This window comes from Aspergillus mulundensis (genome assembly GCF_003369625.1).
Source record: "Aspergillus mulundensis strain DSM 5745 chromosome Unknown scaffold_0, whole genome shotgun sequence".
Classification (NCBI taxonomy): domain Eukaryota; kingdom Fungi; phylum Ascomycota; class Eurotiomycetes; order Eurotiales; family Aspergillaceae; genus Aspergillus; species Aspergillus mulundensis.
Genome location: NW_020797888.1, coordinates 4,921,007 through 4,933,816, shown reverse-complemented (window position 1 = coordinate 4,933,816; position 12,810 = coordinate 4,921,007). Strand labels below are relative to the sequence as shown.

The following is a 12,810-nucleotide window of genomic DNA, read 5'->3' as shown; positions in this document are numbered from 1 at the left end:
TACTACAAGTACGGCTTGAAAATCTGCATCCTCGACCTCCCTTCATTCAACTGTCTCCTAAGCCTCGCAAGCGCCCCGTCTTCCCCAACCATCATACGCATGGCCCTCCGATTATCCGGGAGATCCCACCATGGCTGCTCTGACATCTCACCGGCCTGACGCTTCGCGATGTCCGCATTGCGCTCGCGCACAATGCCCTCAAGGACACCGATGGTGGACTTGTTCGGGTGCGCACCCGTGACTTCCATCTCGCGGCATAGCGCGATGATTTCTGGAAAATCGTGTGTCACGCGCCAGTGGAGGTAGATCATGTCGTTAAAAAGGCCGGTGGTAAAGCCTAGGGTTGCGGACTCACGACCGAGCGAGGTGATCGCTGTGCGGAATTGGCTCATGAAGTGGGAGTCGGGGAAGTGCAGGTTTAGGAGGACGAACGCTAAGCGTAGGACTTTGGGGTAGATTGCTGCCACAATGGGTTCAATAGGGACGCCAGCAGGGACTGAGAAATCGGTCACGGATGAAGATGTAGATGCAACTCCCTCGTCGCTGCGTAGGTACTGAACCAAAGAAAAGACTTTGTCCTGGCATACCTTCCAGAAGTCCTTGTCTGTAGTGCCCTCAACGGCACCGTGGAGAGCTGAGTCGATCTTCGCAGCTTCGCGAGCAGTGACTATTTCAATAGCCCGAGCTAGAGTTATCTGCTCTGTTCTTAAGAGCTCCACTAGCCCTTCATCGGTTAGGATGAGTTCGCCGAGCTCGCTTTTATGAGCTTGCACGGCAGCCTTGGATTGTTCATCGGCTTTCGTCTCTTCCTTAGCCCCGGGTTGTCCTGGTAAAGCAATAATTTCATCCAAAGTCTGTGAAACTTTGTTTTCGAGTTTTTCCTTTTGTCTTTCCTGTTCTCTTTCCTTTTCCCGAAGCCACGGACTCCAAACCTTACCATCTTCGGGCGGACCTTGTAGGTTTCTTACATCCTTTAACACCGTGGCGAAGATTTCAGAGATCTCCGCGTCCACTTCTCCCGGTTTCACCGAGCCCAACTCATCTGACTTTCTTGATTTTTGCGCCAGCCCTTGTGGGATTGGGCGTTTCTCGGGATCCAGTCTCGAGATGAGGCCCGCAAGTGTCCGCGTCTCGTGTGTCGTCAATCTTGGCTTCCGTCCCAGTTTATCCGACCGTTCTCTCTTTTGCCATCGTCCTTCCCTGACAACAGGCCTGGCTATAGTTTCGGCTTTCGTCCGCAAGAAGCTTCTCCGAGGTGCAGGGGTAGGATTGAAGGCAATTGGCGGGCCACCTTCGCCGGTGTCATTGCTGGGGGGTTCAGTGAAACTGTCACCTTCGGTTTGTATGTGCGAATCAATGGAAGAGGAGTTGGAGGGATCGGAGGTCGAATAGCTCGAGCTTAGCTGAGACCGAAAGTTCGAAGAACGGGGTCGAATGCTGGTGAGTGTATTTGTTTGATATAAGAACGGGGCAGGAGAATTGCAAATGGCATGGGCCTGGGCCAGCCAGTTTGAAGCTGCGCGACGCTGTAAGCTCATCTTTGCAGGTGAGACTGTGGATTATCCAGACTCCGATGGAACTTTTTCCTAGAGAACAATTTAGACCTAGGTAGACCCACGTGACCACGCGGCTGCCTGTACGCGTTCCCGCTTTTCAACTCCGCGATGGCGAACAAGAACTGGAACGCCACTCGATTTCTTTCTTCAACGGTCAATTGAATTCGCCATACTGGTCGCCATGGTCAAGGAAGAACTTTCCGATTTTGAGAAGCAGCGTCTCGCCAATATCGCCGAACGCGATGCGCTTCTCAAGAAGCTCAGCCTCGATGCGCACTCGGCGGGCGTCTTCCCCTCGAAGATGCCGAGAGGCACAACTGGGACTCCATCAAAGCCCAAGAAGAAGCCTGCGCCTAAGGTGAAGAAGGAGGAGTCTCCGCTCCCCCGGCGCACATCGTCGCGACTGAGGGGAATAGCGGCGGATAGCGAAGTTGCAAAGCGCAAGGCGGACGAGGAGTATGATCGCAGGCAAGAGGAGGAAAGGGCGAAGAGGGTCCGGAAATCGGACTCTTTCTCCTTCAATGACCTCTTTGTGTCAGGCCAAAAACTGTCCGGAGACGCCTTGATCGGCGTGGATGTGGTCACTAAGGGCGTCGCGGTACCGTACCAGCGAACATTCGGCGATGAGGACATCAAGTCCACGGATGACAAGGACTTGAAGGCGTTAAGGAAAGAAATGAATGGCTTGAGCTTGTGGGAAGCTTGGGAACCTAACCGTATGATAGTTGCCTCTTCGCCGTACGCGACAAATGCTAATTTATGGACGATCATAGGCATTAAAATCACACCTGAGCGAATCTACTCTATGACATTCCATCCGTCTGAAGCGAAGCCCTTGATTTTTGCTGGAGACAAAATGGGTCACCTCGGGATCCTCGACGCATCTCAGGAGAAGCCAACATCGGCCGTGAAGAATGAAGACGATGAAGACGACGACGACCCTGACCCAGTACTTGTTACACTCAAGCCGCACACCCGCACTATCAGCTCAATGACCGTTCACCCTTCGAAACCAACTCATCTTTACACTGCAAGCTACGACAGTTCTATCCGTGAGTTGGACCTCGAGAAGACCTCATCGGTCGAGAAGTGGGCACCGGAGTCTACGTCAGAAGACGTTCCAATTTCCGGCCTTGACATGGCTGTCGGAGACATGAACACAATTTACTGGACGACCCTAGATGGCGCATTCGGCAGGTACGATATGCGCACCAAGCGCCAGGGCTCCGCCGCGACCTGGCAATTATCAGAGAAGAAAATTGGTGGCTTCTCGCTTTACCAAACGCACCCGCACTACTTTGCAACTGCCAGTCTCGACCGCACCATGCGCCTTTGGGATATCCGTAAACTATCCCGAACCGATCCCACGCCCATCGGCGAACACCAGAGTCGCCTCTCAGTCTCGCATGCTGCGTTCAACAGCGCCGGACAGATTGCAACGTCTTCCTACGACGATACGTTGAAATTATATGATTTCAGCTCCAAGGGCATCTCCTCCTGGAAGCCAGGACACAGCCTTGATGACTCGGAGATGAAGCCCGACACCGTTGTACGACATAACTGCCAAACTGGTCGATGGGTCACTATGTACGTTCTCTATACACCTAACCAGTATTGATGAGTCCTCGCGCATCATGCTAACTTCTCTAGTCTACGCCCCCAATGGCAACTCAATCCACAATCAGCCATCCAGCGCTTCTGCATCGGAAACATGAACCGCTTCGTGGACATCTACAGTGGCTCTGGCGATCAGCTCGCCCAACTGGGAGGCGATGGTATCACTGCCGTACCTGCGGTGGCCGTTTTCCATAGAAGTAAGAACTGGGTTGCTGGTGGGACGGCGAGTGGAAAAATTTGCTTGTGGATGTAGGTTTCCGGGCACTCGTCCTTCTTGTGCTGGTCCGCGTGTTATAGTATAGCTAGCCAATGGGTCGGCTCGGTTGTGTTTTTGTTCAAACTATCTGGTGTTGGCGTTGAGGCAATCTATGAGCGCTGCTTTATTCAGTCTGACCTGCGCAAAGATTATTTAAAATGATGATAATCGTGGATATAATATACAATTACAGTCCTTCGATACCCGCTTACCATCGAGAGCCACAAATACACCGTGCACACTTTGCTTCCTATTACGATTGACATCGAATTAAATCTTCAAACCCCAGCTCCTGCCCAGCCCAACAGCCGTCGAACCCATGAACCCAAGACACTGCTTCGCACCGCTGAGTTTGTCTCCAATAGCCTTGCTATCCTCAACTCGCCGCGTTACGAACGCTTCTGTAGCCGCCAGATCAGGGCTCGAGTCCCGGGTCATGATGACCTCCGCGGAGGCATAGATGGCGCTGACGGAGAGACGCTTCGTATACCAAGACGCGTCGACTGAGGCATCGCCGGCTAGGTGAAGGATGTCCGAGGAGAGGGCGTGGAGTTCGGAGAGGGAGAGAGGGATGTTGGAGGGGTATGACATTAGCGCTAGAGCCTATCCGCATATTGTTAGACTTGTTTACCTCCTGGAATATAAGTAAATGGAAAGAGAAACATACATCCTGCCACTGATGCCTGATATCCTTATTCATGCGCAACCTCTTCATGATCAGTGTCTTCGTCTTCTCCTCCACAGAGGCCGGAATGGCATTGACCCCGTCGCTTGTCGCCAGAAGACCATTCTGCTCAACCGCTGCGCGGAGAAGACCGCGGCGACTGGCGAGCCAGAAAAGGATGAGGTCGAATTCGCCGCGCGGGAGGAGCTGCACGGAGACGTCTAGGAAGCCGGTGTCACGGGCGCCGAGGACGAGGGCGTCCTTGGTAAAGCCGTGGGCGGGGACATGCTTAAGGGCTGCGGAGAGGATGGTTGTTTGCGAGTTGGTGTATTCGTGAGGTGGGAGGTCGGGATGGTGCTGAGAGTGGTAGAGACGTTGGGTAGGAAGATGGGATCGGAGAGCGGCGGGTTGGCGGAGGTTGTTCTGGGGGATTGTGGCGGTGATTGTTGCTAGAATGGATCTCTGGGGGGTGCAGGAGTAGGAGAGGAGGGAGTTGCGACAGATGCGCAGTGGGCGAAGCGCTGGACGGGCCATTTTGGTCTGATGTGTGGTTTGGTCGGTTGTGGAGGGATCGGAGTTCTGGATAGCATCGGATGATGTTTTTTGGCGGTTTACTTATATCTCCGTGGAAATTCCGTGAGCCGCAAAAACAATAGTGACAGTATCTACCAAGTCTCCGCAGAACAATAGGGTGGTCTCAATTCAATACTATGTCTATGTTTTTCACCTACGAAAGAATTGAATTTGATCCGGCCAGATCCTGCATCAAGGAATGAAAAACGCAAGACTTGGGTCGCATTATAGGTACTTGGTCTTGATATTAGACCAGATGACTTCCTAAACAGTGCATGACTTCTTGAGGCTATCATTAACCGCTTAACCATCTGACCAAAAAGCCAATACATATGTCCGTCGGGCTATCAGACATTGTATCTGTATCCTAAGCCACCTAGCTGGTAGTACCTGCATATAGAGAAAGTCCACATGTCTCGTTAGTCAAATTCAAATCTAGTTATAGGTAAGATGGCTAACTGAACAGGTGGGACGTGCTGTCAGTTTGCTCTATATGGAGACCCCAGTTCTTCATGACAACTGCTTTTGATCCCATGGAGTATGTGTTTGGACTCAATCGCAGCTATCTTCACTCAAAGCGGTCCTATATCGCTTGACTGTAGTTTCAACACAAACCAGGTTGCCTGCCGCTCCCTTTCATTAACACAGATCCAGAATCTTATCTGGCAGCTTTAAACGCCCCAATTCCTCCTCCAACCCAACTCCAACCACTCCAACCATCCGCCTCTCTTCCCTTCTCTTTTCTTCACCAATTGGGTCTTTCTATGCTGTGACTGCGGGAGGATCCAGAATCCAGACCATCTCTGGCGTCAAATCAAGCCTCGTCGTCCGCCTCTCTTGTCTCTCCCTCTCCATCATCCCTCCTCTTCCTCCCCTTCTTTCGCCCTTCAGCTTCTTCCGCTTGGATTCCCCGACCGCGTCTTCAACATGGGTATGTCTGCGTCTTTCCTGCTGTGTTTCGTCTACTTCCTTGCGTTATGTGGCTACTTTCGCATCCATTGTACCTCCAGACCATACTTTCTGATCTGACTGCATCTTTGGTTCCTCCATTCCCCAGCCTGATCCCTCCCCACTCCCCTACTATTACTGCTCTCTATTATTACTCCCCCATTTTATTATTGTCCCCCCTCTTCCTAATGGCTTGGCTCCATTGCTTTCTCATCGGGAGCTGATGTGACGGGGACCTTGGGCTGCATCTCGTCTCGTTCTCTGCAATTTCTCCTCTTTCTAACCTCATCATATTTCCATTCATCCATCTGCTCTTCTTCCTACTCTTCCCGGCCCGTCTACTCCAACACAGCCAGTCACCTTACTCTGCTGCATCTCGGATTCCCACGGGAACACCAATCACACTTGTGGCGTGCGTTCTGTCCGAGCTGCCTGTCAGACACAGCTACACAGCTCGTCTGTAGCTGTGCTTTCTTTTTCGCTGCACCCCCCTTCGCTCCCCCGCTATTCTCCCTCGTTGGCCCTAGATCTTTTCTCTTTTTCCTCGTCTCCTCTCCTTCTCCCATCCCTTCCCCTCCTCTTCCTGTGGTGTTGTGTGTTCCCTATTAACACTCCATCTTCACTATTCTTATTGTCGTCCTGCTGTTGTCCTTTTGCTTCTGTTAGAACGCACTAGACTTGTGGCTTACACCTGAAGCGAATACCAGCCGACGTTTATCGACCATACCAAGTAAGTATCCTCTTTTCATCTCATGCCCTCTCCCTTGGCAATCTTCTTTGTGTGCTTCTCCCACCACTGCGATATCTACCCCGCCCCCTCCCTACTGCTACCATGGATATGGTAGATAGCTAGAGGCATTGAGACTCCTTTGGGCGTGGCATTACCTCGACTTTTCATTCTGCGCACATTAGCGGGCATGTGACTCGGTTATCCATTGTTCCTCTGCGGTCCCCATGAGCTCCTCTTTGTTGCACTTATACAGTTTGGGACCTTTGCGCTAGGGCCGCTTCGGATGCCCTATCTATCCCCCGGGTCCTCTTTGCGGTACCTCACAATTATGGAGCTCTGCCCCATTCCAGTCACATGACTTCAGCTCCGAAATCGCGCACCCAAGGTTCACGCCCGTTGCGCAGATCGATGTCGCAGATTCGCAGTTACTAGTCATCAGCCTTTTTCCCGACTCCATCCTTTGTCTCTTATCCTGTCTCTTTATTTATCCCCTTAAACATTTTTACATCTCTTTTCAATGGCTTACGGCGACTATGAATACGATACTGACCGCGCGCAGCGTGAGAGATCCCGATCTCCCCGTCGTCGATCTCGCAGTCCGCGACGAAGCCGCCGTTCGTATTCGCCACGCAGTCGATCTCGGAGTCGTGACCGTGACGATTACCGCCGCAGCGATCGCCGTTCTCGTTCTCCTATGAGTACTGCCCAAGGCCCAGCAGGAGGTCATTCAGGCTCGGGATACAGTGGACGCGGTGGCAGCTACCCGCCTCCGCCCAGGTCATTCGAAGATCGAGCAGTCGCAAAAGAACAAATGATGCAATCTGTGCGCGACTCGTCCCAACAGGACCGTCGAGTCTATGTTGGGAACCTTTCCTACGATGTCAAATGGCATCATCTTAAAGATTTTATGAGACAGGGTGAGCAGGGTCATATCGTGCCGGCAGGGCAATGAGCATTTATGGGATTGGAATATGTGGCTGACTTTGGGGGATCCTTTTTCCGCGCCGATTTACAGCTGGAGAAGTTATCTTTGCCGACGTCTTGCTTCTTCCCAATGGAATGTCGAAGGTGGGCGCCAATGCGTAGCGTGACTGGTTCTTTTCTTTATTTCATTTGTTTCTGGTTTCTTTTCTTACCCCTGTTGGTTTGATCTGCTTGGAATTTTGGGTTGACGGGCTGGGCCTGGCTGTCCGGGATTATTGTAGGGATGCGGGTCAGTTACTCAAACCTTGCTATACATTGTCCACACAACGCTGACCATGCAGTAGGATTGTGGAATACGCAACCAGGGAGCAAGCGCAAAATGCTGTCAACACGCTCAGCAACCAGAACCTGATGAACCGTCTAGTCTACGTCCGCGAGGTACATACCCTATCCATATATCCGGCAGCAGGGAGGCTAATTATGATTCTTTTTCACTGGTAGGACCGCGAACCTGAGCCTCGCTTTTCGGGTGGCCCTGCCCGTGGGGACTTTGGTGGCCCCGGCCGCGGTGGTTTTGGAGGCTACGGTGGCGGCGGCGGTCCCGGTGGTGGAGGAAGACAGCTATACGTCTCCAACGTAAGTCTTCTCGCTCCAATTTAACATGACGCGACGCCATCTGCGCGGGAATGATGATTGATATGATGCGATCTATAGCTCCCTTTCAACGTTGGCTGGCAAGATTTGAAGGATCTTTTCCGCCAAGCAGGTAAGCTCAGGATGCCAGGCTTCACTCTGAATAGTTTCCGCTGTTCCCTGCCGTCTACCTATTTCCCCGAAGTCCAAATATGGCCCGAGATTGACGCTCGTATTTGGTACAGCTCAGCAAGGTACCGTGATCCGTGCCGACGTTCACACCGACGCGACTGGCCGTCCCAAGGGTTCTGGAATCGTCGCCTTCGAATCACCCGAGGATGCACGCAATGCTATCCAGCAGTTCAACGGATACGATTGGCAAGGCCGTACCCTTGAGGTCCGTGAGGACCGCTTTGCAGGCTCTGGACCCGGCATGGGCCGCGGTGGCTTTGGTGGTGGCTTTGGTGGCCGTGGTGGCTTCGGCGGCCGTGGAGGCTTTGGTGGCCGTGGCGGCTTCGGCGGTGGCTTCGGCGGCCGTGGAGGTTTCGGCGGTGGTTACGGCGGTCCTCCCAGTGGTCCTGGTTTTGAGAGCGGCCCTTCAGTGCCTCCCAACCCCTTCACCGATTATGCTACCTCCGGCGGCGAGAAGAGCGATGTAATTTACGTGCGCAACGTGAGTATCGTGGACAAACAGCAATATTGATACAGCCTCTGACGCATAGCAGTTGCCTTGGTCTACTTGCAACGATGATCTAGTGGACCTGTTCTCGACCATCGGAAAGGTTGAGCGCGCCGAAATCCAATATGAGCCCAACGGCCGGTCTCGTGGGACCGGTGTAGTCCAATTTGATAGCGCCGACATGGCTGAGACTTCAATCGGTACGTTTCTCTTGCCGCCAGGTTCTGCCGATATCACTAACACAGTTGCAGCCAAATTCACTGGCTACCAGTATGGCGGTCGTCCCCTTGGTATCACCTTTGTCAAGTACTTGACCCCGTCTCAGGGTCCGGTCGACCCCATGGATGATGCCCAGCCTACCGGTGGAATCACACAGGATCAGATCATGTAACTTTACCGTGTTTTTTTTCTGCTTTGATTCCCCTTCAGGTGGCGCGAAGGGCTGAAAATGTCTACGAGATGCTATTCTGGGGCCCGAGATTTTGACTGGGTTATCGCGATCTGTTTTTGAGACATCTCACGAGCTCGTTTTTATTTGTCCGTTCGAAAACTTTTTGCTCGCTGTGTCTGCGAACAGGCATCGTGGGATAAATGGCTTCTGTACCTGCGCTCATTAGGGTTATTTGACGGCAGCTACTAGTATACACGTAGTCTGCAAACTTTCGGGAATTTCTTTACTTCATTCCATGGTTCGCTAACGGGGAAGAGGTCATTTGTTGATTTTAAAGCTGAGTGGTCTAAGCTCATAGTGTCACGCCATAAGCCTTTACAGCGACTTGCCCCCAGAATCCCCTCCTTTGCGCTTCATTTAATCCTCTCCGTTGCAAAACACCTGCGACTACTCGACTCCAACGGCTCCAGGTAACTGCATTGCCACCACCTCCCACATTGCAGACAGGCCAGTCGGAGCCAAACATCACCCTCTCAGGGCCGAAGGTATCAAAGGCAACATCTGTCCACGGCTGAATCTTGTCCACCAGAGACTCAATGTCTAGCTCGGAATCTATAGAGAGGGGCGGGAGCTCTGAGAAGGCGCCGGAGAGCTTCATATATGTCGATGAATGTTGCGCCATGGCTGTGACTTGGGACTTCCACTGAATGAAGTCGGCATGGGTGGTGATTGCGTCTGTGGATGTAGCCGGTAGACGGAGATTCGGCTTACATAGGTGGTCTGTAAATATAAGTCAGCACGATCTTCAATCATTCAAATCACAGAGCCCAAAAGTATCAGAGAGAATAGAACATACTGATCACAATGGTCACCTTATCCTTCTCCTCAACGCCGTCGTAAACCCTCCGCATCAGCTCAACCGCCTCCTCCAGCTGCCAAATCCCGCCCTGCCTGGCATCGACACCCAAATCGAAGGTCAAGCCGTTCCTCCCCAGCCACTTGAGCCCCTCAATAAATGCAGGCTGCAGCATAACTCCAGCCGGCTTATCCTGCACCAGGTATCGCACCCCACGCACTTTGCCCCATACCTCGTCTGACCCGGCCCTCTCCTTAGCTAACGCTATATACTTCTCCAGCGCATCCGGTCCGCCAGGCACAGGCGCCCAGGGGACTATTCCCAAGCATAGACCGCGGTCTTCAGAGCTGTGGCCCTCCCCGGGCAGAGGATTCCCGCTCGCGATCCGCGCGAGCAGCGAGATTTCATCCAGGGCGTGTCCCCAGCCATGTTTGTCCGGTCCAGCCTCTTCGACGGACGAGAGGCGGTCTGTTTCGAGGAAGATGAAGCCGCGCAGGGACGTGGAATCTTTCGTTGCCGCGCGGTATTCGTCGACTGAGTGTTGGGAGCCGAGCGGATTGGACCCCGGTGTATGCCAGGATAATGTGGGGAGGTGGGATTCGGGGAAGAGGTGGATGTGCGAGTCCACGATGGGGAAGGCCATGTTGAGTGGTTTCGGGTCCAGAAACTTGAAATAGGTTTTGGTTTGGACATGATGAAGACCGTGAAGCTGAATAGGATGCCTTGCTATAAGGTGCGCTTTCGGGGGTAAATCCGCGGTGGAAATTAGCCGTCGGGTGATTTCAGACCGAATCGATGATGAGCGTCATGGTTGCATATCATTGGCATAGCTCGATACGTAGCAGCTCCAATGGGAGATGTAAGTAATGCTTGGAGACCAGGGTACTCAGACATCCAGAGATATAAGGCCAGGGACCTGCCCTGGGCATGTTTACTGCTCAGAGCTCTCCCTGTGCGGATGTCGTCAACCCCGCGTTTTCCCCGCCATCCCAGACTCCCAGACTCCCAGACTCCCAGCAACTCCGTCGACTCCATCAGATCCATCGCCGGCTTCCGCATCCATTCCGTTCCAGCTTTGAGCCCGCTGAGTGCCCATTGGCAGACTGCTCATTATGAACCTCTCAAAGCAGCTCTCTGTCCCCCTGGACCACCAAGACCATGACACACGTCTACCGTAACCGAGGCTGTTCCACCGCAGACCCTCCTCGGTCGCCGACACCCCTCACTCTGTCTCGAGACTGATTGGATGAATCACATCTACACGTTCCATGCCCTGAACTAGCTGCGTCATGCTGAAACCTTACCCTCGAGCTCTTGCCGCGAGCTGGTCCTGAGGCCCACTGCATTGCCTTGGGTCGGCCACCTTCCCCTCCCAGGGCGGAGATTCCGTTTCCCCTCATCTCTTTATCAGGACGGAGGATCTACGGAGTATTTACTCTGCGAGGCCAAAGGTCAGACGAGAGACGATTGACGACTTGGCGTTACCTTGCGCTAGGGTCTCGAGGGGTATAAAGAGAGGGTTATGATCCGTCCTAGAGAGCTTGTTTCCTCATTTCCTCCGCTTCTTTTATACATGATTTAAGCAATTATACCTCCAATCTACCGAAGGAAAAAGAGGAATCGAGACCTACCGGAATGGCAGCTGTACCCGAGATTCCTAAGAAGGCGAAGGCTATCATTTACGACAACCCCGGCACTGTCTCTACCAAGGTCGTCGAAGTGGATGTGCCTGAGCCCGGTGATAATGAAGTCCTGATTAATCTGTATGTGAAACATGCCTGCAACCTTGACTGACTCGGAAAGATCAAGTTGAATCGGAGAATTGACGTGTAACAATTGCTAATGTTGTGACCCTGACAGCACACACTCCGGCGTGTGCCACTCGGACTTTGGCATCATGACCAACACGGTATGCACCCACTGCCATAGAGACCCTCAAGCCGGCGAATCACAATCTAATGCCCCATGCTATAGTGGAAAATGCTACCATACCCTACCCAGCCCGGGCAAGTTGGTGGCCACGAGGGAGTCGGAAAGGTCGTGAAGCTCGGCGCTGGCGCCGAAGCATCAGGCCTGAAGATCGGAGACAGAGTCGGTATCAAGTGGATTTCCAGCGCCTGCGGGCAGTGCCGTACGTACAATACAATTCTCTCCAATATCCTCACTAACAACGGTGAAGCCCCCTGCCAGGACGGCGCCGACGGTCTCTGCTTCAACCAGAAAGTATCAGGCTACTACACGCCCGGAACATTCCAGCAATACGTCCTCGGCCCAGCCCAATACGTCACCCCAATCCCAGACGGCCTCTCCTCAGCCGAAGCCGCGCCCCTCCTCTGCGCAGGCGTTACAGTCTACGCCTCCCTCAAACGCAGCAAAGCCCAACCAGGCCAATGGATCGTGATCTCCGGCGCAGGCGGCGGACTAGGCCACTTGGCCGTCCAGATCGCCAGCAAGGGCATGGGTCTACGCGTGATTGGCGTCGACCACGGGAGCAAAGAAGCACTGGTCAAAGCCTCGGGCGCCGAACACTTCGTGGACATCACCAAGTTCCCCACAGACGATAACTTCGCCGCTATCTCGTCGCACGTCAAAGCGCTCACTACGAAGGGTTTAGGTGCCCACGCAGTCGTCGTCTGTACAGCGTCGAATGTCGCTTACGCCCAGTCATTGCTCTTCCTCCGGTACAACGGCACACTCGTTTGCGTGGGCATTCCCGAGAACGAGCCGAAGGCTATAGCTACTGCGTTCCCTAGCAAGTTTATACAGCAGCATATACACATCACGGGGTCGGCGGTGGGCAATCGGACGGAGGCGATTGAGACCATGGAATTTGCAGCTAGGGGTGTGATCAAGACTCATTATCGGGAGGAGAAGATGGAGGCTCTGACGGAAGTGTTTAAAGAGATGGAGGAGGGTAAGTTGCAGGGGCGGGTTGTTCTTGATCTTTCTTAGCGGATCTGAGATTCGGCGCAGCGATTGTATA

General features: G+C 53.2%; 6 protein-coding genes across 6 annotated transcripts; 3 read left to right on the top strand and 3 right to left on the bottom strand.

Moving 5' to 3' along the window:
- Positions 1-2: 2 nt before the first annotated feature.
- DSM5745_01349 (uncharacterized protein) lies at positions 3-1,538 on the bottom strand (the record flags this gene model as incomplete). The annotated part of the gene is made up of 1 exon (XM_026743365.1): positions 3-1,538. One exon carries the CDS (start codon positions 1,536-1,538, stop codon positions 3-5), a length of 1,536 nt encoding a protein of 511 aa, XP_026609210.1.
- Positions 1,539-1,737: 199 nt separating this feature from the next.
- On the top strand, positions 1,738-3,426 carry DSM5745_01348 (WD domain protein; the record flags this gene model as incomplete). The annotated part of the gene is made up of 3 exons (XM_026743364.1): positions 1,738-2,272; positions 2,330-3,143; positions 3,207-3,426. The coding sequence occupies 3 exons, from the start codon at positions 1,738-1,740 to the stop codon at positions 3,424-3,426; spliced, it is 1,569 nt and encodes a 522-aa protein (XP_026609209.1).
- Positions 3,427-3,699: 273 nt separating this feature from the next.
- DSM5745_01347 (uncharacterized protein) lies at positions 3,700-4,627 on the bottom strand (the record flags this gene model as incomplete). The annotated part of the gene is made up of 2 exons (XM_026743363.1): positions 3,700-4,032; positions 4,097-4,627. The coding sequence occupies 2 exons, from the start codon at positions 4,625-4,627 to the stop codon at positions 3,700-3,702; spliced, it is 864 nt and encodes a 287-aa protein (XP_026609208.1).
- A 2,234-nt stretch (positions 4,628-6,861) lies between these two features.
- Positions 6,862-8,971, top strand: DSM5745_01346 (RNP domain protein; the record flags this gene model as incomplete). Its single annotated transcript, XM_026743362.1, has 8 exons — positions 6,862-7,261; positions 7,360-7,426; positions 7,613-7,706; positions 7,770-7,904; positions 7,983-8,034; positions 8,147-8,574; positions 8,627-8,780; positions 8,832-8,971. 8 exons carry the CDS (start codon positions 6,862-6,864, stop codon positions 8,969-8,971), a joined length of 1,470 nt encoding a protein of 489 aa, XP_026609207.1.
- A 352-nt stretch (positions 8,972-9,323) lies between these two features.
- DSM5745_01345 (uncharacterized protein) lies at positions 9,324-10,470 on the bottom strand (the record flags this gene model as incomplete). Its single annotated transcript, XM_026743361.1, has 2 exons — positions 9,324-9,751; positions 9,828-10,470. The coding sequence occupies 2 exons, from the start codon at positions 10,468-10,470 to the stop codon at positions 9,324-9,326; spliced, it is 1,071 nt and encodes a 356-aa protein (XP_026609206.1).
- A 992-nt stretch (positions 10,471-11,462) lies between these two features.
- Positions 11,463-12,779, top strand: DSM5745_01344 (zinc-dependent alcohol dehydrogenase; the record flags this gene model as incomplete). The annotated part of the gene is made up of 4 exons (XM_026743360.1): positions 11,463-11,590; positions 11,688-11,736; positions 11,802-11,958; positions 12,007-12,779. 4 exons carry the CDS (start codon positions 11,463-11,465, stop codon positions 12,777-12,779), a joined length of 1,107 nt encoding a protein of 368 aa, XP_026609205.1.
- Positions 12,780-12,810: the final 31 nt, after the last annotated feature.